Consider the following 22,500-nt stretch of genomic DNA (forward strand, 5'->3'; position numbering starts at 1 on the left):
TGGAAAATATCCGCACTTTAAGTGCACTTTTACTCCTCGTTGTCATGAGATGGAATATTATAAGGGATAAGGGATTACCTTAACAGTGGTTAACCACGGTAATGATAACCTTGCCTACAAAGTGAATCCTAATTTTTTTTTCCCATTTATGTGGCAGTGCTACAATGTCCATCAGTTATTTAAGGCAAACACATGAACAGTTATTAGCCAAAACACATCTTTGCCTATTGCAGCACCCCCTAGTGGTCAAATGACACAGAATTTTTGTGCTTGCACAGAATGGGGTCACGAGTCAATGAACCTGGGGGTGCATCCAAATAGTCAAAAAAATTAGGTCCTATGCCCTTTCCTAACCACTTTTCCTTGACCTCGATGGAAAATGTCATGAGGTTATGGAAAGATGGGAAGGAGAATTCACAAGGATTTAGGAAAAGACCAAGAGAATCCGACTGCACTAGAACTAGGCTACATAATTATGCGACAGTGGATGTTATTGACGAGGGTCTGCCGTGCTGACACTAAAACGTTCTGAAGATGGACTACTAAAAGCACATCTCAGATACTTTGCCTTGTGTGCCCCAGGCTACCAGTCAGAAAAGTGAAATAAAATGGTTGTCACATTGAGAATGGCTGCTCACGCTCACACACATGTTTACACATATTTATCAGCATGAATCCCAATTAGTATGACTGTATGGAAATAACTGTTAAATTTATGCAAGATCAGCATAACATAGGACTACAAATCTACTACTGTACATATTATCATTCTTAAGTTTCAAACATGCTGAATTAATCTGGCTAAAGACTTCTCTCATTGGTCATGTTGATCTAAGCCATTTTTAGAAAATCTAATTTGTTTTGCAATCACTAATGTTTGTACTTAAATACTAAGACTTTTAATCAGAAATAGTTGAAAAAGTTGTTAGTACATTATTTAAGTTCATATTGTGAATTTAAACTGTTTTCTCTTAAGAATTTAAGTAAGAATGCATGAGCATTAGGCAGTTTGTACGAGCAGCCCTTGTATAGTCAGAAATCATTAGAAACTGTTCACATTTGGAGAGCATACACATCGTTTGAATGACAAACATCACTTTATCATGTTACTTTTATTTTTTGATTTTACTTGTGTAGGATCAGCAAATCATTAAATGAGAAAACTTCAGCCACAGAATCTGTGTCACGTCAAGGATACCCTTGACACTGTCCAATGGTTTGTGTTATATTCACATAATCGTTTGTTTTCGTGAACGGCCAAATGCTGCGTCACTTTAAATATTGCTGCCATAAAAAACTGTGGCATGAAATTATTTCCTTTCCTTTCGTAAAGGAAGGTCCAGTGTACCCTATGCTAAAGGAAATAGGAAAGGAAGCATTGAAGCACCTTTCCTTAACATTTAGAGAATTCAACCAGCTCTTCTCATGGCTGCCACTTGGATACTTCTGAGTCATTTCACTCAGTTAGGAACCTTCCTAAGAGAAAAAGACTATTTGGATGAACCCTGGGTTTGATACATTAAACTGTTGCTGAGTTATGACCTCACTTCCTGTTTGGCAACTTTGCCATCGAATATGATTGCAGAACAGGAAATGGCAACAAATCAAGACCTCAGGATCAAAAAGGCATGACTTCAAATAACAATCATGATTTTAGACCAAAGATATGAAGAATAATGAGCAAAAACCTGTTTATGGTTATAATAGCGCACCCAAGTGGTAAAATAGGCAAGTTTTTTTGGACTCCTTTTGGGCAGAGTCTTGAGTCAGTCCACCAAGTTTGATATTGATACATTGAAGCGTTTCTGAAATATGAGCTCCCTTCCCTTTTGGCAACTTCATCACCAATTTTGATTTGCTCTGACGGACAAATGCTATTGAAAATCAAAAATCCATTCAGTGACTTTTGTGAGACTTGGTCTGAAGATCATCTGTGCCAGTTTTGGAGAAGATTGGACAAAATCTGTGGCCTGTGAAAATGGTAAAAAAAAAATTTAAAAATCCAACATGGCGGAAAATACATTATGGAGGGAATTTTACAGCTCGGGGTGTGTTGAACTAAACTTGATCCAAGGAATCCAACAGTACCTCATTTTTGCAAATCGGGCATACTGTTCAAAAGTTGCTTGTGTAAACGTACCTCCAAATTTGACCTATTGGTGGTGCTAGAGTGCTCGAGTGCTCGAGGCGAAGACATGAAACTTGGTGAAAAGAATCAGGGGACTGTCCCCAATCAGTGTGCCAAATTTCACAACTTTTTACCATATGGTTCTACGGTCTGCCATAGACACCCTAGGCAGAGGAAGAAGAAAAAGATGATGGAGAAAAGGTAAAAACACACTGGGCACCTACATAGCTTCACTGCTTGGCCCCAAAAAAACCCCTCTGTGCACAGATAGTGAGAGAGTCTCTTAGAAAGGCCAGAGTTTTCAGAGACAGATAAAACCCTTTGGCTGTCCCTGACAAGCATCTACATGAAAGATATAGATTCTCTGCAGAGGGAATTTATCTTTGTCGGCTCCTTGAAACGTATGTTCCCTGTGCGACATGTCAAAGTCGAGCGCTAACAGTCCTGCAGACTGTGCATTGCCTTTCAACAGGCACTTTGGCTGTGGGTGATGCCAAAACAATTAGCTTCACTTTAACAGAAATGCCATACCGATTCTGTACTAAGTCACATGGATTATGGTCACGGTAGGACTGTGTGTTAATGATCTGTTATTAGTATTCAGGAACATCACTGCCAAAACTCTCTCCTTCCTATGTCCTATGCATTATTTCATCATTTCCATGAGTTATGTGAGTTATATAAGAGCACGTCTTAATGGTACTTGGAAAAAGTCACAGAAGGGAAAAAAATGCCTGATTTTAGAAGGCGTAGGTACAGTAGTACAGTAAATGATTACCAGGGCATGGCTATATCCACAGATGGTTTTAAACCTGTCGATAATTGTACCCTTCAAGCTTAATATTGACTTCTAACTCCAAACTCTTCACTCTAGTACTAACAGTGGCAAACCGTCAGGGCCTTCAAGGTATTCAGAGAAAGCCCTGGAATCCTAACATGAAAAAATAAAAAAAAAAACTATCTGACAAATTGTATAAAAAATATAAAATTTAAATAAAATGAATAAAAATTGTCTCTGTGTTGCTTAACTGTAATATTACAGTGTTATGCTGACTAGTTTATGTTGTTTTCAGTCCACATTTGAGTGGTTTTGTGTTGGAAAAACATGCAACCAATCAGACATTTTTCTACGTCTCTGGGCAGAATGTCTTCCATCCAGGGTATTTTGTATCCTTGATAGAATGCCCTGACCATTAAACGGAATGAGAGCATACATTTGGATTGACAATTTGATCAACCAATCATATTTGGATTTGTGGCCAATGGGCGCATTTTTTCAGATTTTCTCCTGGCTCCAGGGTATTCTAGAAGACCCCAAGCTAACTCAGACACGAGACAAAAATGGTAACAGGTGGAGGTGACATTATCGCAGATTTAGGTTTTTTTTCTACTTTACTACATGGACGGTGTGCTTTGCCAACTAGTGGTGAGCTTGGAAATACCACAGTCTTGGCAACGTTGCCTAAATCCAGACACTGTAAAACACTTCACGTGAAAAGGCTTCACGTGCCTTAATGGTCCAAGACTGCAATCAGTGATCACCAAATGACAGATGAATTTGGTGATCACTGAACACTATTTTGGGACATTAAACCGCATTAGGCTTTTTCCTTATAATGGGCATCAATGGAGAGGAAAACTCTTCACATGAGGTCAACCATTCTCCTAGGATTTCAGTTTTGATTTTTTGACAGGAGGAAGTGTTTCTGACAAGAGATGTCCGAAAGAACTTTGGTGATCATTGATCACAGTTTTGGAACATTAAGCCACATTAAGTTTTTTCACGTTAAGCATTTTAGAATGTCACCCTAAATCAGATCACACATAAAGTGACTGCCTCCATGACGTCCGATAGTGTGTGCGTATGTGCGTAACTACAACACAATTTTAAAAGACGGAGCAGTAAAAGTATATTTTGCCTAGAGCAGAAGAATGGCCAGGGACGCCCTGTTTTTACAGAAGGCCCAGTTCTAATAGGTGCAGTTCACCACTGAGCACTAATAACCAGTTAATTCACTAAAATGAACTTGTAACATTAGATGTCTACAAACAACAGTAGTGGCTTATTTCTAAATAAAGAAAGAAAATAGAAACACAACACAATTAAATATATTGGTATAGTTACCCACAGTAAAGTGCATTAGTTCACTGGGAAACATAGATTCCTGAACAAAATATAGTTTTTCAAACATTCTTCCATGAAGTCAATATCAATTTTTCAGAAGGAAATCAGGAACTCACTCTCACTCCAGTGTGCAGCCTGTGCGCTATGACACACACACCTGGAAATCGTAGAGCACGACACTCTATCTCCCCTCTAAATTAAACAGAAAAGTACAAAATGGACACAGCTTTTTAAAATAGCCAACACACACTACTGCCATGGTTCTACACTGTTAGCAGTCACATAAACACAATGCAGATGTAGGTATGACAGTCTGATTTGAATATATACTCTCAGGGTACATTTGCTTACTTGAAAAAAAAGTAGATTATGTACAAAACTACAATGAGCTTTGAACGTCAAAGACTGAACGGATAAAATTCAAACAATACACATCAGATGATCCTATCCACCAGTGTACTTTGTCAGCACGGTGGGGATATCACACAGTGAACACGTTTTACTCATCTACAAGAACTGGCAGCAATACAAAATCATCACTCAGCTCCCTTAGTCTATTGTCTTAATTATACTCCCGTTTACTGACGCTGGTGACCATTTTGACATTTTACCAGCGTTTATGAGGATACTTATCCTACACATCGGCCAGAATACCCACATCAGTAACCCTTAGCTCTCAGTACTACAGCACTGCTGTACATGACGTCACACAGGAGCTCTGTGCTCTCACAGGTTCTACCCTTTAGCTGCTCTTAAAGTGACAGTATTACCTCAACAAAAAGAAACAGCTATTACAGTACTAATTCCCCCAGCAAATCATACCCCACTGTCTAAACAATCCCAAGGACACTCTCTACCCATTGGTCACCTGGCTGCATCTAGATTTAAATTCCTCACATTTGTTTAGGATTATGTTTTTTTTTTTCTCTTGACTGAAATATGCGTCTCTAGATCTCTCCATGTTTGCGATTGGTCATCTGGTGCCAACACTGCCCCTTTTACGTTAACCATGCTCATAGCTAGAATGAGAAAACCTGGGTTGACTTAACAACCTCATAACCACCATCCTGACATCACTTATCCGTGACTGCAGTTATCAGGGTTTGTTGAGCCAGCTAACGAAAAGATACCCGGGGAATGTTGAACTTGTTTCATAATAGAGGCCCCAGGTCACATCAGACAAAGATTTAACTAAGGAAAACTAGAGACATTCAGACAAAGAGAAAACTAGGTTTGATTAACATACACAGGTGGAACTGATGAATAACTGAAGCAGGGAAAACAAAGTTGTGCCTGAACACAGAACATAGCTCAACACAGCCAGCAGAGGGGTCCAGTGAACCAGAGTGTGACAAGAGCTCTGTTTTCACAGTAAACATATTAACTTTTACTCAGTCATCAGAATGATTTCCAGAAATATGTCTCCAGAAATATTTGATAGTCATTCATTACTGTTATTGTAATTAGAGTTAGTGTAATGTGATTCCTCTCCTCCACAGAGTGTGTGATTGTGCTGTATCACATCCTCTCCCTCAGCACCTGCAGTAGGTCCCAGCTGCAGCAGTGCAGTCTCTGTGCAGTCTGACTGAGGGAGGTTTTTGTACAGCTCTGTATCACTGTGTGAGCACACCTTTGTCACTGATAGCATGTGCACTCAGACAGTAATAATGTCCTGCATCTTCAGTCTGGATGTTGCTGATGGTCAGAGTGAAGTCAGTCCCAGATCCACTGCCACTGAAACGATCTGGAACTCCAGACTGACGGGTATTTGCATTATAAATCAGGAGTTTAGGAGCCTGTCCAGGTTTCTGTTGGTACCAATTTAGGCCATCATCTATATCATTACCATCATCATCAGTACTAAGAGTAAACACTTCGGGGCTGGTTTTACAGTTGATAGTGACTGTGTCTCCTGGAAGAGCAGATCTCACTACAGGAGTCTGAGTCACAGTCACCTGACCTCTGGAATCTGAAATTAAATAAACACAATGGAGGTAATAAATATAACAGTAATGATTACAAAGTAAATTACACCTAAGAGTAATAATAGTATAGCACTTTATCTGAAAAGGTTTATATCAATGTGAATAAGTTTCATATCTCTCCCACCTTTAAAACAGCAGCAGGTCAGTGTCCAGATGAGGATGGTGATGAAAGTCATGCTTGCTGTGGGTTAAGTTACTGGGGCAGGCAGCTCTCAGTCATCAAGTCTTAAACTCACAGGGTTATAAACACTCCCAGAGCACTCAAGCATGTGCTGCCAATGCAAAGTGTCCTCTCTCTATGGAAATGCTCTTCCTGAGTACAGCAGACATCCTGCACTCATATGTTCACACATGTGGAACCATTCTACACTTTATAAGGCCATAGTATTATGGCCATATTGTGTTATCAAGTGACATCTAGTGTCAAAAAAGAAAATCATAAGCATCAATATGAATTACTCATGAGCATCACTCGGTCATTTTATGAAAAGATTTTCTGAGGTTCACAGGACACTAAAACCTGAATAATCAAATGGTTTGCATTCAGTTCTGTATTTGAGACTGAACATAGAATTTCTGCTCTACTCTCAGACAGAGATCCTTCACTAATGGAAAACAGTAAATCTGTACACAACTGGTTTTCAAGAGTCTGCAGGACAATGTGAAATGAATTTCACCAGAAGTGTGGATGACTGGTCAATGTGTGTGATTGAGAAAAAGGACAGGAAAATCTCCAAATAGACAGTATTCCTGTTCATTAATGGTCAAAAGCACTGAATAAATGCTGTCAGAACTTTTATGTACTTGCTTTTTTTTGTTTTTTTGTTTTTTTTATTTACTTTACCTTCAACAAAAAAATTATAAAACGCACTTTCATTTCAGTTTGCTGATCCAATGCAAAACTGAAAAAAAACTAATTGTTTGTGATTTCGTACTTTCTGGAACTTTTTGGCTTGAATTCTAATACCACCACATGAGAGCTGTCTGTCCTGCTCATTAACCTGAGGTGACTGAGTTCAATCATTTTTTCTGAGACAATTAAGGCCCTAAGATTTTTTTTCTGTTATGTAGCAGATGATATTTCTAAAAGTCCAATAACATTTAACAATCATTGTTCCAAATGCAAGTTTCCTGTTGAGATTAATGAGATAATCACTTTTCACTGGAATAAAGTTGCGTGGTTTATAAACAGTTCACTCTTTCTGAATGAATCTTTTTAGTGAATGAAATGATCTATTTTACTTCCATGCACTGATTGTTTCCTTAAACTCATTAAATTCTCTTTCTCCTGCTGACAGTTGACATCAGACACATGACTGATACTGTGTTTGTTTTCCTCCCTTCAGAGAAAGACTTTAGCATGAACCAGTAGACTTATAGGGGCGGGCTGTATTTATCAAAAGGAGCACGTCATTGGTTTAGAGAACTCACTGAATATATGTGCCCCCAGATGATGGCATGACACTTAATGCACTGGAGTCCAGCTCTGACTGAATCCTGTTTTGAGTCTGAATGAATCTTTCTGAGGGACATAGACTATCACTCACTCACTGAATAACAATGGGGAATCTCATTCCTCAACAAGATGATCCAAGTCACTGAGTCAAAGATTCACTCAGTAAATGTAAAGCATCTGATGTAGCACAAGAAGTGGGGGGTGAAAGTTGTTCAGATGTCCACATAACTGGAGTTTTTAGACAGAGGCATGTAAAACATGCAATACAATAGTGTAACACAATACAAGTAACTTACAGGTGAGGAACTCAATCCCTGTGTCATTGTCCTGTTTCCCCTTGCCGTGTGTGTGTGTGTGTGTGTGTGTGTGTGTGTCTACAACCAGAATACAAATATCACCAAGAAAATAATGTCATGTGTGTCCATGGTTTGGTCAAATTCACAGATTCAAAGGTGTGTGTTGGTGACTGATGATGCAATAAAGTTGATTTTCATGACTGTAGGAAAACCTCTGTAGATGGATGAATTAGCATTGGGCAGTACCAAGGTATTACGGTGTACTGGGGGATTTAGAAATCACGAGAGTATGATTTTCAATACCGTCAGAAATACAGACGCTCCTCTTTCTATGAAACTGATATATAGATTCTGTATTGAGGTAGCTCTACCAGGCATCCTGCTTTGTGTTGTACTGCACAGCATTTCAACCCTTTGTCCCGCATCCCACATACTGAGATAATGTCGCGCATTTTCACTGGTCATTTGGTTTTTAATCGTCAGAAAAAAGATCACATGGACACGTTCTTCTACCTGCCCAGCACATGAGCCGCTTATTGTGTCATAGTTTCTACTCTATTTAGAGAGACTTTATTTCATACATTCTGTTTGCTTATCTCACCCTTTTGGACACTGCAAATGACTGGGTTTCATCTTTGTAATAGTCTCTAAATATTTAAGAATATAGAATGATAACTGTGAGTGTGGAGTTAGAGTCTTGTGATTCCTCTCCTCCACAGAGTGTGTGATTGTGCTGTATCACATCCTCCCCCTCAGCACCTGCAGTAAGTCCCAGCTGCAGCAGTGCAGTCTCTGTGCAGTCTGACTGAGGGAGGTTTTTGTCCAGCTCTATGTCACTGTGTCAACACCAAGCCACTATGGTAACTCTGACAGTAATAATCTCCTGCATCTTCAGTCTGGATGTTACTGGTGGTCAGAGTGAAGTTAGTCCCAGATCCACTGAGTCCCACATCCCAGAGACTATTTTAGAGGTCCACGAAACATGAACTTGCTTGGTTAAGTGACAAGCACAATTTACAAAAGCCCTGTAAAGTCCACTCAGCAGTGAGTAAGGGGCATTATCTTCCTGTAATGTGGGGACATAGTGTGGAAATAACATCATCCGAAACCTCCCAAACACGAGTGGAACCAAAGAATAACTGAACCAAGAAAAACAAAGAAGTGACTGAAGAAAGAACGTAACTCAAAACAGCCAGTAGAGGGGGTGAGAGATCCAGGGTGTGACAAAAACCCTGTTTTCAAAATGAACACATCAACTTTTATACAGTAACCAGAATGATTAAAATGGTTTGTGTGAGGAGGACTCTATAAATAATGTTCAATAAAGAATGTAATAATAAATAATAGGAAATGTGATGTCCTTTCATTTCATATATATTGAAGGACATGTATAATTAGCGTTATTGTAATTAGAGTTAGTGTAGTGTGATTCCTCTCCTCCACAGAGTGTGTGATTGTGCTGTATCACATCCTCCCCCTCAGCACCTGCAGTAGGTCCCAGCTGCAGCAGTGCAGTCTCTGTGCAGTCTGACTGAGGGAGGTTTTTGTACGGCTCTATATCACTGTGTGAACACACGTTTGCCACTGATGTAGTGGTAACTCTGACAGTAATAATCTCCTGCATCTTCAGTCTGGATGTTGCTGATGGTCAGAGTGAAGTCAGTCCCAGATCCACTGCCACTGAAACGATCTGGAACTCCAGACTGACGGTAACTTGCTTGATAAATCAGGAGTTTAGGAGCCTCTCCAGGTTTGTGTTGGTACCAGTGTAGATTAACACCAGTATACACTCCAGAGCTGGTTTTACAGTTGATAGTGACTGTGTCTCCTGGAAGAGCAGATTTCCCTACAGGAGTCTGAGTTACAGTAAACTGACCTCTGGACTCTGAAATTAAATAAATGGAAGTAATGAACAAAATTATAAAGTAAAAATAATAAAAAAAAAAGTAAAATAAAAAAAAAAAAACTATATATAAAGACAATAATAGCATAAGACTTTCTCTCATCTTGTTTATATCAGTCATACAGACTGTGAAAAGAAATCATATCTCTCTCACCTTTAAAACAGCAGCAGGTCAGTGTCCAGATGAAGATGGTGATGAAAGTCATGCTTGCTGTGGGTTAAGTTACTGGGGCAGGCAGCTCTCAGTCATCAAGTCTTAAACTCACAGGGCTATAAACACTCCCAGAGCACTCAAGCATGTGCTGCCAATGCAAAGTGTCTTCACTCTATGGAAATGCTCTTCCTGAGTACAGCAGACACCCTGCACTCATATGTTCACACATGTGGAACCATTCTACACTTCATAAGGCCAGGGCAGAGGTCTTCAGCATTTATCAGGCCCAGGACCCCTTGACTGATAGAGACACAGTGGAGGGAACCCCTATTACATATTGTATAAAATTACATTGCATATTAATCTGGGCCAACAATAATGTGTAGGGCAGCTTATAGCGCCATGTATAAAAGTATTTTGTGATTGTGTATACAATGCTAAGCCATTAAAATAATAATTATTGACAGATTCATACATTTATAGAACATGTTTTTTAGAAAGATCAAGAATGCACAATTTTGACATTACTTGTACAGAAGTGAACTAAATAAGCGGAAGATTTAAAAAATAAATAAATAAAAACAAAACATACAAACTTTATATATATATATAAAGTAATTTAACATAGGATAGCTAGCCAGTACTCAGCGTTCAGGGTGATCACATTATTGCATGATTATTATACTACCCCTGTAGTAAGTCTGAAGACCCCCTAGGGGTCGCAAATCCCCTGTTGAAGATCTCTGGGCCTGAGCATTATGGCCATATTGTGTTATCTGCTGACATCTAGTGTTCAAAAACAGAATCATGTTTACTCATGAATATTATTGGATCACAGTTGTTACATTTTTCAGAAGTTTACGGGACACTGAAACGCAAATGATCAAAAAAAAAAAAAAACCCATCAGGGAGGAGAATTTGAGACGGTCAGTAAATGTGAACTGACTCAGTCAAGTCACAAATAGAGTTTACACCCAGCAGTGTTGACCTGGACATTGTCTCACTGGAATATGGGAACATGTCATAGAAATCCTGTCAACACCATGAGCCAAAAGTACATATTTACGACAATGATGACTGACACATATCTGAACCCTATGTATAATTCAAAAACCCTGCAAGACTAACATTTATCACACAGTCACAGACATGGTGATAGAGATGGAGCTGTCTGGACTGTTGTTTGTGTTTGTCACCAGCTTCCTCTTTTCAGTCTTCTTAGTGCAGTAGGTAGTGTGTCAGTTTCATAATCAGAATGTCAGGACAGAGACTTTTAACAGTAAGTGAATGAAATGATCTGATTCACTCCCATGCACTGATTGTTTCCTTCAGCTCATTAAATTCTCTTTCACTTGTTGAGAGTTGACAGTAGACACATGACTGACATGGTGGGTTTTTTCTTTTGTTTGTTTTTTTCATCCCTTAGAGAAGGGACTTTAGCATGAGCCAGTAGAATGACAGGGGCGGGCTTTATTTATCTAAGGAGCATGTCATTTTAGAGAACTCACTGAATGTAGGAGCATGTAGATTTAGAGACATCACCGAATGTATTATGCCCCCAGATGATGGCATGACACTTACTGCACTGGAGTCCAACTCTGACTGAATCCTGTTTTGAGTCTGAATGAATCCTTCTGAGGGACATAGACTATCACTCACTCACTGAATGACAAGGGGGCATCTCGTTCATCAACGAAATGATGCAATTCACAGAGCTAAACACTCACTGAACAGAAAGTGGGTGAAGTAGTACAGGAAATGGGTTCAGGCATCAACATAGTTCTAATCTACACCACTAGCACCTCCTGCCCTCTTTCATTCAGTTTTTGGATAGAGTCGCATCAAAAATCCAATACAGTAACTGTTAACACAGCACAGCAGAACTGAAGTCACACATAAAACAACAGATGAATATGAAAGCTTTATTGAAGGTGGCAGGAGAAGAATGGTGACTCTTCCTGATGGCAGAATCATTCAGGTTCCTCCTCATGGGGGAGCGTCTCTGGTGCCCCTGTTTGGCGTCCCTGATGATGGATGCACCTTTAGATGAAGCCCCAGCAGATATCTTTGGGGTTAGGGGAGGTTAACAGCGACCCTTCCTTATGGTGGCCAGGATCCTCCTCAGAAGACAGCATTTCTCAGGCTTCTGTTCCACATCCTTGGTGGTGGATGCATCCTCAGATGAAGTGGCAGCTGGTTTCTTCTGAGAGGGGAAAAAAGTTCAATGGGATTACCCAAATTTACAATCAGACAAGATATCCAGTCAGTATAGGGAAAAATAACTGTTTCTAAATGAATTTAATGCTCATTCAAATAACAAAGAAATATATAAATGCAGTAAAAAAAAAAAAGAAGTACATCTCACCTGTTTGTTGATCTTAAAGCAGCTGAATAATCTTTTTAATACGCTGCTTCGGCCCCTTTTTATCTTCACCTCCTGAGGAGCATCAGTCACCCTCCCAGGCAGGGTTGTCTCCTCAGGGCTGTCATTCAAATCATCTGGCAGGGAGACCTCCTCTGTAATGTCAGTCAGATGATCTGATGGAGAGATCAGATCGGGCGTATGGTCCGAGTCTAAAACAATCTCTCTGACAACGACGTTATCGCAGGCAGGCTGTTCAGTGGGCATTGTTGTGCCGGGAATCGCGTCAGGTTCGACCGAGCAACTCTCTACGGACGCTTTCAAACTTGAGATGTCAGGAGTAGAGTCCTCCGAGGTGTCCTTTGCTGTTGTTTCTCCTTCCCATTTCAGCTCTGCCTGATATTGGTCATAAATGTCCTTCAGTCCCTGGGTCATACAGGCGTTTACCTGCAGTGCATTCTGGTTTGCAGAGGTGAACTGTCCTTCTTCAGGGGAGCCTGGTCTTGATGGTACCTCTCCCACTATGAATGTAGACAGCAGATCACAGATGATATGCACCATCTCTTCAGCTGCACTGGCACAACACCTTCTGGTCAAGAAAAAAGGCCTTAGTTCATCATTCAAGGCCTGTTTAATCACGGCGTTTATCTGGTACACCACTTCGGAGACCAGAAACGAAGCCAGCAGAGGTGATCCCATGACCCCTTTGCCATGGGAAGTTTTAAAGTCACTGATGAGTTCCCTTGCTTTTGTTTTCACGGCCTCCTGAGCAACGGTGCTAATGTCAGCTTCAGTGAGACCAAAAAGCAACGCCAGTGGTTCCATTTCCGGTGTCATTTTACTTCCGCTTTCAGACCTTCAGTAAAACACACATATTGTACTTACTTCTGTTGGAACATATGAAAAGTCCCTTCTCACAAGTTGTGTAATTTACATGAACATTCAAAACTTTTTGTTCACAGTTCTTGTGGACTCTATCCACTCGCCGTCGATATTAATAGCTTACATAAATTAGTTCATCAAAATAATTAAATTATTAAAGCTAAATATCTTCTCTCATATTTTTAGGACACTAGCTGAGCTCAGCTATTCACTCAAGTCAAATAAACACACAATAAATGCTGCAAATTAAGCCAAACACTGCCTGTAATTACATGGCGCTAACACTGAATTTCTAAATGGCCTGTAAGATCATGACAACAGGAGACAATAAGATTTCTACTGAACTTACCCATCAGGTGAGGGAGTGTCAAAATGTCCACCAAAAGGCAAAGATGCTCCATATTCCATGTCAGGATCAAACGCCTCCAAGGAGCTTGGATCTGCTCCGGTCATATGACAGACCGCTGGAAGGATAACGCGCAGACATAAATATGTCGCCACCTTCACAAAATCCAGAACATTCTGCCTAATGCCGACCATATTTTTCTGTATTGAAAAGAGGAACAATCATTAAGCAAATCTGCAAACAAGCACCAAAAATGGTCTCAGCACTGATGCTTTTGACTCCTCCATCTCCAATAATACTGTCTCCAGTAATACTGAACAGGGAACAAAGGAGCCCATTCATAAGGAAATATATTTTTCACAGTCAAAGTCACATATAAAATAAAGGACGTTGACCACAACATAGTGAATAATAGTTTCATACAGAAAACCCAAAGAAAGAAAAAGGGATAAATCCAATTTCAAACTAAATCATAATTAAATAAAAGTTTGGACTAAACATTGTGGGTTTTTGTTTTTTTTCAATTATTCCTTACAATGGGTGCTTGATGAATTTCTAAAAGGAAGAAGTCATTTTTGGGGCTGATTTTTTTTTTTCAGTAAGGATGGAGTCTAAAGTCTGTACAAAAAAAAAACACCTAACCAGAATCATGTGAAATCTGCTGTCTCTATTAAGCTTGTGATGATGCTCTGTCTTCAGTATACTCTAAAAATTCTGCACATGAATAAATAATATCTAATACATTTTATCCAACAAAAGAAGCAAAGCTTATTAGAAAACCTTACCTCACTCCCACTGGTCCCTGCAATCAGCGTCTGAAGCCTGCAAAAGAATGAGTTTGTGTGAATACACTTTTCCTTCCTCTCCAGACACGGAACAACCAAATGTTGGTGAAATTTTGCATCAGTAACCTCAGTCAAGTCATGTCCTCCATCACATATGAAGTCGTTTTTATTTTCCACACTATGAATGACTTAGTGCCATCAAACTTCATACTGCACCCAGAGAAAAGCTCTGTACTTCTAACTGCAACTCTACCTGCCAGCACATAGGTGCCTGAACGCAACCATGACTCCAGGTCAAACTGTCATACCGTCAAACTCCCGACTGCAAGCGTTGGACGAGTGGGGTACAGCCGGGACTCAAAGTGTGAATCCCAAATGTAGGTCTAACATTTGACGGTGCCATGTATAGTAATACGGTTACCTTTTTAGAAATTGCATACTAAATTTATGAGAAAAAAAATCACATGCTTAATTGTTAATTAAACTGTAGCTGCACATGATGTGATTGTCATGTAAAATATAATATGGCCACTGGTTATTTACAGCACTCAGGGTGTTTTTTTTTTCTTGCTTTTTTCTGGTGTGAACAAAGTAGCGTCATACCCGTTTGTCATAATCTCCAAGTATGTAAGGATGGTAGGAGAGAACTTGAAGTTGTTCAGATCTGGGTGACCAGTTCTAATCTTACTAGCAAGTTCACAGCCACCCTTCTTTCTTGCAGCTTTCGCTGCCTTACGTGCAGCCTTCCTTTCCACAGCCTTCTGGGCAGCAATCGTCCTTTCAGCCGCCCTTTGTGTGGTGACCTTCTGGGCCTTTCTTTCACGAATGACCGCCCTCCATGCAGCTGCCTTGGCTTTCTCCTGCCTGGTTTTGGCTTTCAGGGAAGCCTTTCTTGTTTTCACCTGGAGATTGAAGACAAAATGTAAAATGGCTTGATATTCACTGTCACGACAAAGCCACTCTTTAACACAGACAGAGAGAGACGGCTTCAGCAGTTACTTCCACATATTTTTAATCCAAACACATGCTTTAAATCTGAGTGTGAATTTGGATACATAAGACTGGATTTAGCCTTTCAGACAAACCATACGAATCATGATAAGATACAAATGTCTTTTCATACCTTCATTTTCCTCTCGGTCCCCTGGCTGTCCTCAGTCACAGCTGAAGAGCCGCTTGCTGGGCTGCTTTCCATGCTAGGTTCCACTGAGCTGCTAGCATCTTTTTTCTCAATCTGAAAGACACGACAAAATGAAATTAGTTTCGCTGCCGGTTCAATTCATGTGTCGAAATTAGCAATTAACGTTCAGACCATCTTTTCCAGTGTAACAGATCATAACATATTTTATTGTTGATATTTCCTCAGATTTATCTAAAATTAAGTTGTACTTACCTCATTTCCTTCAAACATAATCTCATGTACAGAGCCCTTCCTCTTGTTATTCAACGTTTTCTCAGTTGCAATTGAACAACCGACCAGTCTCGCCAGCAAAACACTTTTTATATGGAACGTGAACGATGTCATAATGGAAGCCCCCTCACAGAGATAACTTACCGTGAGACTTCAAATCAGTAATGAGCTCTGGAAAGTGGGAGTTTCCCCGTCAGGAAAAAGCACTTGAATAGTACTTGGAGAACCCTCAAAGTCGGAAATTTGGAAACTCAATATCGATGAAAGCCGCGTTATCAAAGAGGACGTGAGCTACACAATGTGAAACGAGGGTGCTGTTTATATTACGTTGCGATTTTCTGTTGCAATAACATCATAAATTTGAGTTCGGTCATTAAACATAAAGTGTGGCAGTTACAAAATACTGTCACTTGCTAAGACAACAAGAATTGGCTCTGCTTCATTTGATCATTTAAATTAGAATAGACTTTACAATGACAGATACGGCTGTCACCGAAGGTGACCAGTCTCAGCGTGCTTGCCCTCCTTAATTAGAAGAGGTAAAAGAACGCAAAAGAAGGTGGTGTGTTCATGGACATACGTGATAAAATCGCAACAAACCCCTTGCTGATGCGACTAAAACCTGTTTCCATCGATCAGTACCATTTTACCCTAAGCTCATGTAACTGGGGTGTTCCTCTATCTGCACCTCCGTTAATTTAGCTTCTGTAATCTGCGTTGTGTTCGACGGTCTGCTTAACTTGATAGTGTAATGATCACACCGATGATTCCAGTTATTGGGTTTTTTTAACGGAGAGATACCGTCTGCACAAGGTAACACAGAACGAAAAGAAATGTTCCACATGCAGCCCTCACACGCACACACATGACATCAGCAACCTCTCCTCAGTTCAACAACCGCAGACTGAGAATTAACTACATACTAATGAACGAACACTGAGCACAACATACCTGCACAAATTAACACATTATGCACAAACATAAAATAAGACGATAGCAACCATGTCAGGATTTGGTGAAGTTTCATACAATGAAAAACTTTTTAACCTGGTTACACTCATCACCTCTTTCCAGCGAATAAATTTCTTATGCGACTTAAAAGATTTGATGCTAAATTCAGGCGTTAATTTGCCTTAAGTAGTTGGATGGAAACCCAGCTAGAGTTGTGATAGGATTAAATTGTGCTATTGTTACGCCAGGGCATGCATTTTCCGCTACTTCTTGTTAAAGTGTGCTTGATGAATAAAAATGCGGCAGTATTTCGTGGTTTACTACACATTCCGTTTCAATGCAAACAAAGAACGGAATATTGGACTGGCTTGGTTATTAAGTTGTGATACCGGGTGTCTGACCTGTCATTTCAGTTCAGCAGTAGGTTATAAAGAATGTGTAGGTGATGGACCGTGAAAGTCGTGGCCGCTCACTTTTGCTGAGGTCTATCCGAAAATAAATTTCTGACTACGTCACTGATCGAAGAGATACCTGTGGAGACGCACCAGCTCACAGACTCTTACCTACAACTCGTCCATTTTGCATATGCTCCAGCCGCGCTGCGCGCCCCAGGTTACGAAAATTGAGAGGTGCACGACCAGCCAAAACGACACCAAAGCGCACCGCCGTGCGAAAGGGTGGCAACGGCAAGTCTAAACTAGGCTTCACTTTGCACGTGAGTAATTAGATAATTGCGCGAGAAAGAAGCAGGAGTGAAAGACAAGAAGCTGCCGCGACTGCAGCTGGGGAAGGTACGGAGATGTGGCGGTGGTCGATTGGGGACGGTAAAACACAAAGTTTTAATTACTTTCGGCAGATTCAAAAGTTGCGTGCGCTATTCCCCGCCAAAGCAGAGAAAATAATAGGATTCCAATGTGTGGATACCAGGCTGCACAGGGTTAGTCAGAAGAGAATCCATCTCCATTCTGACAGTGGAGTTTTCTTAACTCAGCAAAGAGATTTACTGAAACACGATTGAACTGAAGAGATCAGTGCGACTGGCCATTCTGCAAAATTTCGTGAGGAAGAAATTCATTAGTGGGAATAATGATAATAATAATAATAACAATAATAATAAAATAATAATAATAATAATAATAATAATAACACTATGTAACAATTAATGCTGTTGTATTCCTCCTTGAGGTGCACCGCACTGTTAGACGTTTCTAAGTGTTTTCACAGTGACTCACTGGCAACAGTGCCAGTAAGTTACCTTAGTTCAAATTTACAGTAGCTGCCATAACCAGAAAACAGTATGTTGGTTTGAATTAGTCACAGGAGCATAACGAAAATCCAGCTATGTTACAAGCTGACTGTTTCATTAGGTCTTTAAAACCAAGAGACTTTTTCCCCTGCAAGCAGAGAAGAGAATTACATATTTAATCAGATACATACATCTGTCACAGACCCTAAACATGGCCAACAAACTGGATGAAACTGCAGTTTTCTGAGGTAGAGACATTTGGGCTGAGAGAATCTTTCACAGATTGTCCAAAACAATCAATCAGATTCCCAAGATCTCTAAGGTACTTTTATATTTGGAGAAATGATGCCTGTTGAATTTCTAAGGAAAATCCATGAATCAGACAGCGGTTAATGGCCTGTGTGTGTCCATTCTGTAGTTTTGGTGTATGAAAAAGACTTGATAGAATGAGACAAACTTAAAGGACTTGTGCTTATGATCAGGTTTGTCCTCTGTATTTTGTAGATGAAGTGGATTCCTCACAGATGGACACTGATGTTGACACTCAGGATGTTTATACTGAGAGATCTGAGTCTGCTGATAGTTCCCTTACACACAAGGGTGTGTTTATGTTAATGAGAAGTCTGACATCTTTATGTCATTGTGTCATATCACCCCCCACCCCCCCACCCCCCCCTCAGCACCTGCAGTAGGTCCCAGCTGCAGCAGTGCAGTCTCTGTGCAGTCTGACTGAGGGAGGTTTTTGTATGGCTCTATATCACTGTGTGAACACATGTTGGCTATTGATCCAGTGGTAACTGTGACAGTAATAATCTCCTGCATCTTCAGTCTGGATGTTACTGATGGTCAGAGTGAAGTCAGTCCCAGATCCACTGCCACGGAAACGATCTGGAACTCCAGACTCACGGGTGCTTGCAACATAAATCAGAAGTTTAGGAGCCTCTCCAGGTTTCTGTTGGTACCAGGACAAACAGTCGTGAGAACTGCTACAGGTGTCAACGGCTGTGTTGGTCTTACATCTGACAGTAACAGAGTCTCCTGGAAGAGCAGATTTCACTGCAGGAGTCTGAGTCACGGTCACCTGACCTCTGGACTCTGAAATAAGAGAGATGAGAAAAAAAATCACATTATTCCAGGAATAATCTATTTCATTATCATTCTGTGTTTGACTGATTCCCTAAACAAACAGGTCATATATTCCTCACTTCAACAATAGCAGCACATCACAACAACACCAATAAATATATGAGGTACATATGTATAAAATACTTTGAAAACAACAAAAAAGGTCTATGAAATACATTTTTTTACCTTTTATACAACACAAAAGTGTACAGATGAAGATGGTGATGAAAGTCATGCTTGCTGTGGGTTAAGTTACTGGGGCAGGCAGCTCTCAGTCATCAAGTCTTAAATAATGAAGGAAAAAACTTAGAAAAGGTTTTTTGTTAAAGTCTGCATAATAGTAGGTCTACTCAAACAAAGAAAACACCAACAAGAACAACAATGAAACACACACACACACGCACACACACACACACACACACACACACACACACACCACGATCACCTAACTTCCATACCATCTCACTGAATCAACGAAGCAAAATTAATACATTGAAACTCACATAGAAATGCTGAAATATAAAAAAAAATAAAATGATTAAATGATTAGAGAAAAATTATTTGCCCTCAAAACCTCTGACTGACTCAACAGAGCAATATTTTCTTCTTCAATAGAAACTCTATTTATAACTAATAAATTAATTTAATGGAGTCTCTATCTCTCTAGTCCATCTGGCCTTTAAACTCTGACTTTAGTGTTAAATTATTGAGAGAGATTTGTCCTCTTGTCTTTGTCATCTACACAACTGGATTAATGAGCTGTACTGTACTGTACTGGGTAACTAAACTGAGAGTGTGTGTTTGATCTTCTGAGAAGAGTTTGATTTGCTCTCTCTCTCTCTCTCTCTCTCTCTCTCTCTCTCTCTCTCTCTCGCGCGCTCTCTCTCTCTCTGCCTCTCTCTCTCTGTGGGTGTGTGTGTAAATGAGAGGAGGAATGTGAGAGAATGTGTGTGTCCATCTGGGTCTCTGGGCTGTGTGAAGAGCAGTGATGTGGTTTGTCTGAACTCAGGAGTGTTCTCCCTGATCAGCTTCACCTGGACCTCATTTGTTCTGTTCTGGACTCTGTCCAGGCTCCTGCAGACACCTTCAGGTCTGTGGTGGATGAGGAAACCTGTCTAACACACATTCCTAGAAGTCACAGAGAGAAACTTAACTATTTGAGATTCCCACATTGTCCAGTAGGGGCCAATGTGTTATACCCAGGTCTCTAATTGTTCAACTTTGACTCCATCTGTTTCTGCATTAGAGGGTTTTTGTTCAGTGATTCAGTAGTGGAGGAATCAAACTGGATGTTGGTAGTGAGTATCCAGATGTATTTTATCTTTATTAAATATCAAATCTATCAATTGTTTTAGGAAATGATTTAGCAATTGATAGGTTGATTGATGAGTATTGATAGACTGATGAGTAATAATGTGAACAGTGTGAAACAATGTGCTGTAAAGCACAGAGAGATCAGAGTCATTAGAGCAGGAGGTTTTTGTACGGCCACTTAACCAGTTTGTATCACTGTGGTTGACTTTTGGTGGAGGCACCAAAGTTTCAGTTGGACGTAAGTAAAAGTCTCTCCTCTTTATGAAAACATTTTAAATCCAGATTCAAATAAAGTGCAGTAACACTGTGTAGTTTATAAATGACACAGTTTATATAGTATTAAGTTTTATTTATATTTAGTGTTGATCCAGTGACAGTGTTGGCTGTTAGAATAAAATAGTCTCTAATACAGTCGCCTTTGTGTTTCTCACTTTTTTTGATAGAAATGATAGAAAATGAAACCGGAATACTTTGAATTTTTGAAATGTAAATTTATTGAGAAGCTGCCTGATCAGAATTGGGATGTTGATGAATAATAATGGTCTGAATTAAAATATATATATTTGGATATAACTGCAAAATTTCAACCCAACGTGAGATGTAACAACTTGGATAGAAACAGAGAAATAGAGAAAAGGGCAGACAGATGTAGTTTGTAAGGTTGGTTTACATTATGACATCCATTTGGCATTGACATGTAATGTTTAATTTCAAGCGTTTAGTAATAAGGTTTAATAATGTTTAATAATTCAGAAATCTAGTATAATATACACCGTAGATTTCTGTCTCAGTTCATGTGGGATTTAAAACTACTGAATTAATCTGAAACATCACTAATATTTGTCTTAAAAAATGTCATGATTTTCATTGCAACAGAATGTCTTCAAAACTCAAACTCATCTGACTTGTTTCCCTCAATAAACCTCACAATTAGTAAACCTCACTTTAATACAATATGTATAATACATAAAAAAACTGATCGTATGAGGGAACTTTAAAAAACATGTTTTTCTTCAACGGCTCCAAAAGAACAGAAACAAAAAAATTCTAGAGATGCATTTTACTTTTACATGAAAGTGTGTTTTGGAATAAACAATTATTTATAAAATGACTGTAACTGTCTTTCAACGCTCTGCTGATCTTGGTTGTGCTCTGTGAGTCAGAGATAAGGGAAGTGAAAGAGGCAGAGCCTGTCTGTTTTTGAAGCACAGATAAAGTGTGTGTTTAAAGAAGAAAATCACACACATATGAATGTGAGATGGAGACTAATCATGTCTCATACTGCTGTGTCCCTCTACTGATTGATGGACACATGTCAGCTCTCTCTCCACCCAATGACAGCTGTGATTTCTCATCTGTCTCCTAGGTGACACCCAGCCCACCCTCACGGTCCTGCCCCCCTCCAGCGTGGAGCTGCAGCAGGGGAAAGCCACACTCATGTGTCTGGCCAACAAGGGCTTCCCCTCAGACTGGAAGCTAAGTTGGAAGGTGGATGGTAAGAGTTGGAGTTCAGGGGTGAGCTCCAGCCCTGGGGTTTTACAGAAGGACGGTCTCTACAGCTGGAGCAGCACCCTCACCCTCCAGGAGGAGCAGTGGAGTAAGATGTCAGTGACCTGTGAGGCCACACAGGGCTCCCAGTCTGCAGTGACCCAGACACTGACGAAAGACCAGTGTTCTGAGTAGTGATCACACACACACACACACACACACACACACACACACACACACACACACACACCTTCTGTCCCTCTTGTTTCTGTTATGAGTGTATGAGATTGGCTTTGTGCTGGGTTTGACCCTGTGTGTGAGTCTTTCCAGCAGCTTGAGTTGTCATCAGAGCATCTTCCATGTGATATTGTTGTGTTTCATATCAAATCCATTCATGTCCATTGTATGTGTGTGCTTTACTGCTTAACTCTTGTTCTATTTTATTCATCATGAAAATAAAGAGCTTTTCAATCACAACTATTCCCCTCTCTGTGTGTCTGTCTTTATCAAACATAATTCTCTTTACCAAAGTCACACACAAAT

At 40.0% G+C, this 22,500-nt stretch overlaps 1 pseudogene and 2 gene segments (V, D, J or C); 2 read left to right on the plus strand and 1 right to left on the minus strand.

The window, feature by feature from the left end:
* LOC115824938 (Ig kappa chain V-III region MOPC 63-like) overlaps positions 1 to 6,414 on the minus strand; it is a 91,546-nt gene extending 85,132 nt beyond the window's left edge. Inside the window, 1 exon segment of the V gene segment in view lies at positions 6,363 to 6,414. Coding sequence covers positions 6,363 to 6,414 — 52 coding nt within the window.
* LOC115824838 (Ig kappa chain V-III region MOPC 63-like) overlaps positions 1 to 22,500 on the plus strand; it is a 184,984-nt pseudogene that overhangs the window by 140,371 nt on the left and 22,113 nt on the right.
* LOC115824958 (Ig kappa-b4 chain C region-like) overlaps positions 20,676 to 22,500 on the plus strand; it is a 47,412-nt gene continuing 45,587 nt past the window's right edge. The window contains exon 1 of the C gene segment in view: positions 20,676 to 20,707.

Source organism: Chanos chanos, chromosome 12, assembly GCF_902362185.1.
Source record: "Chanos chanos chromosome 12, fChaCha1.1, whole genome shotgun sequence".
NCBI classification, from domain to species: domain Eukaryota; kingdom Metazoa; phylum Chordata; class Actinopteri; order Gonorynchiformes; family Chanidae; genus Chanos; species Chanos chanos.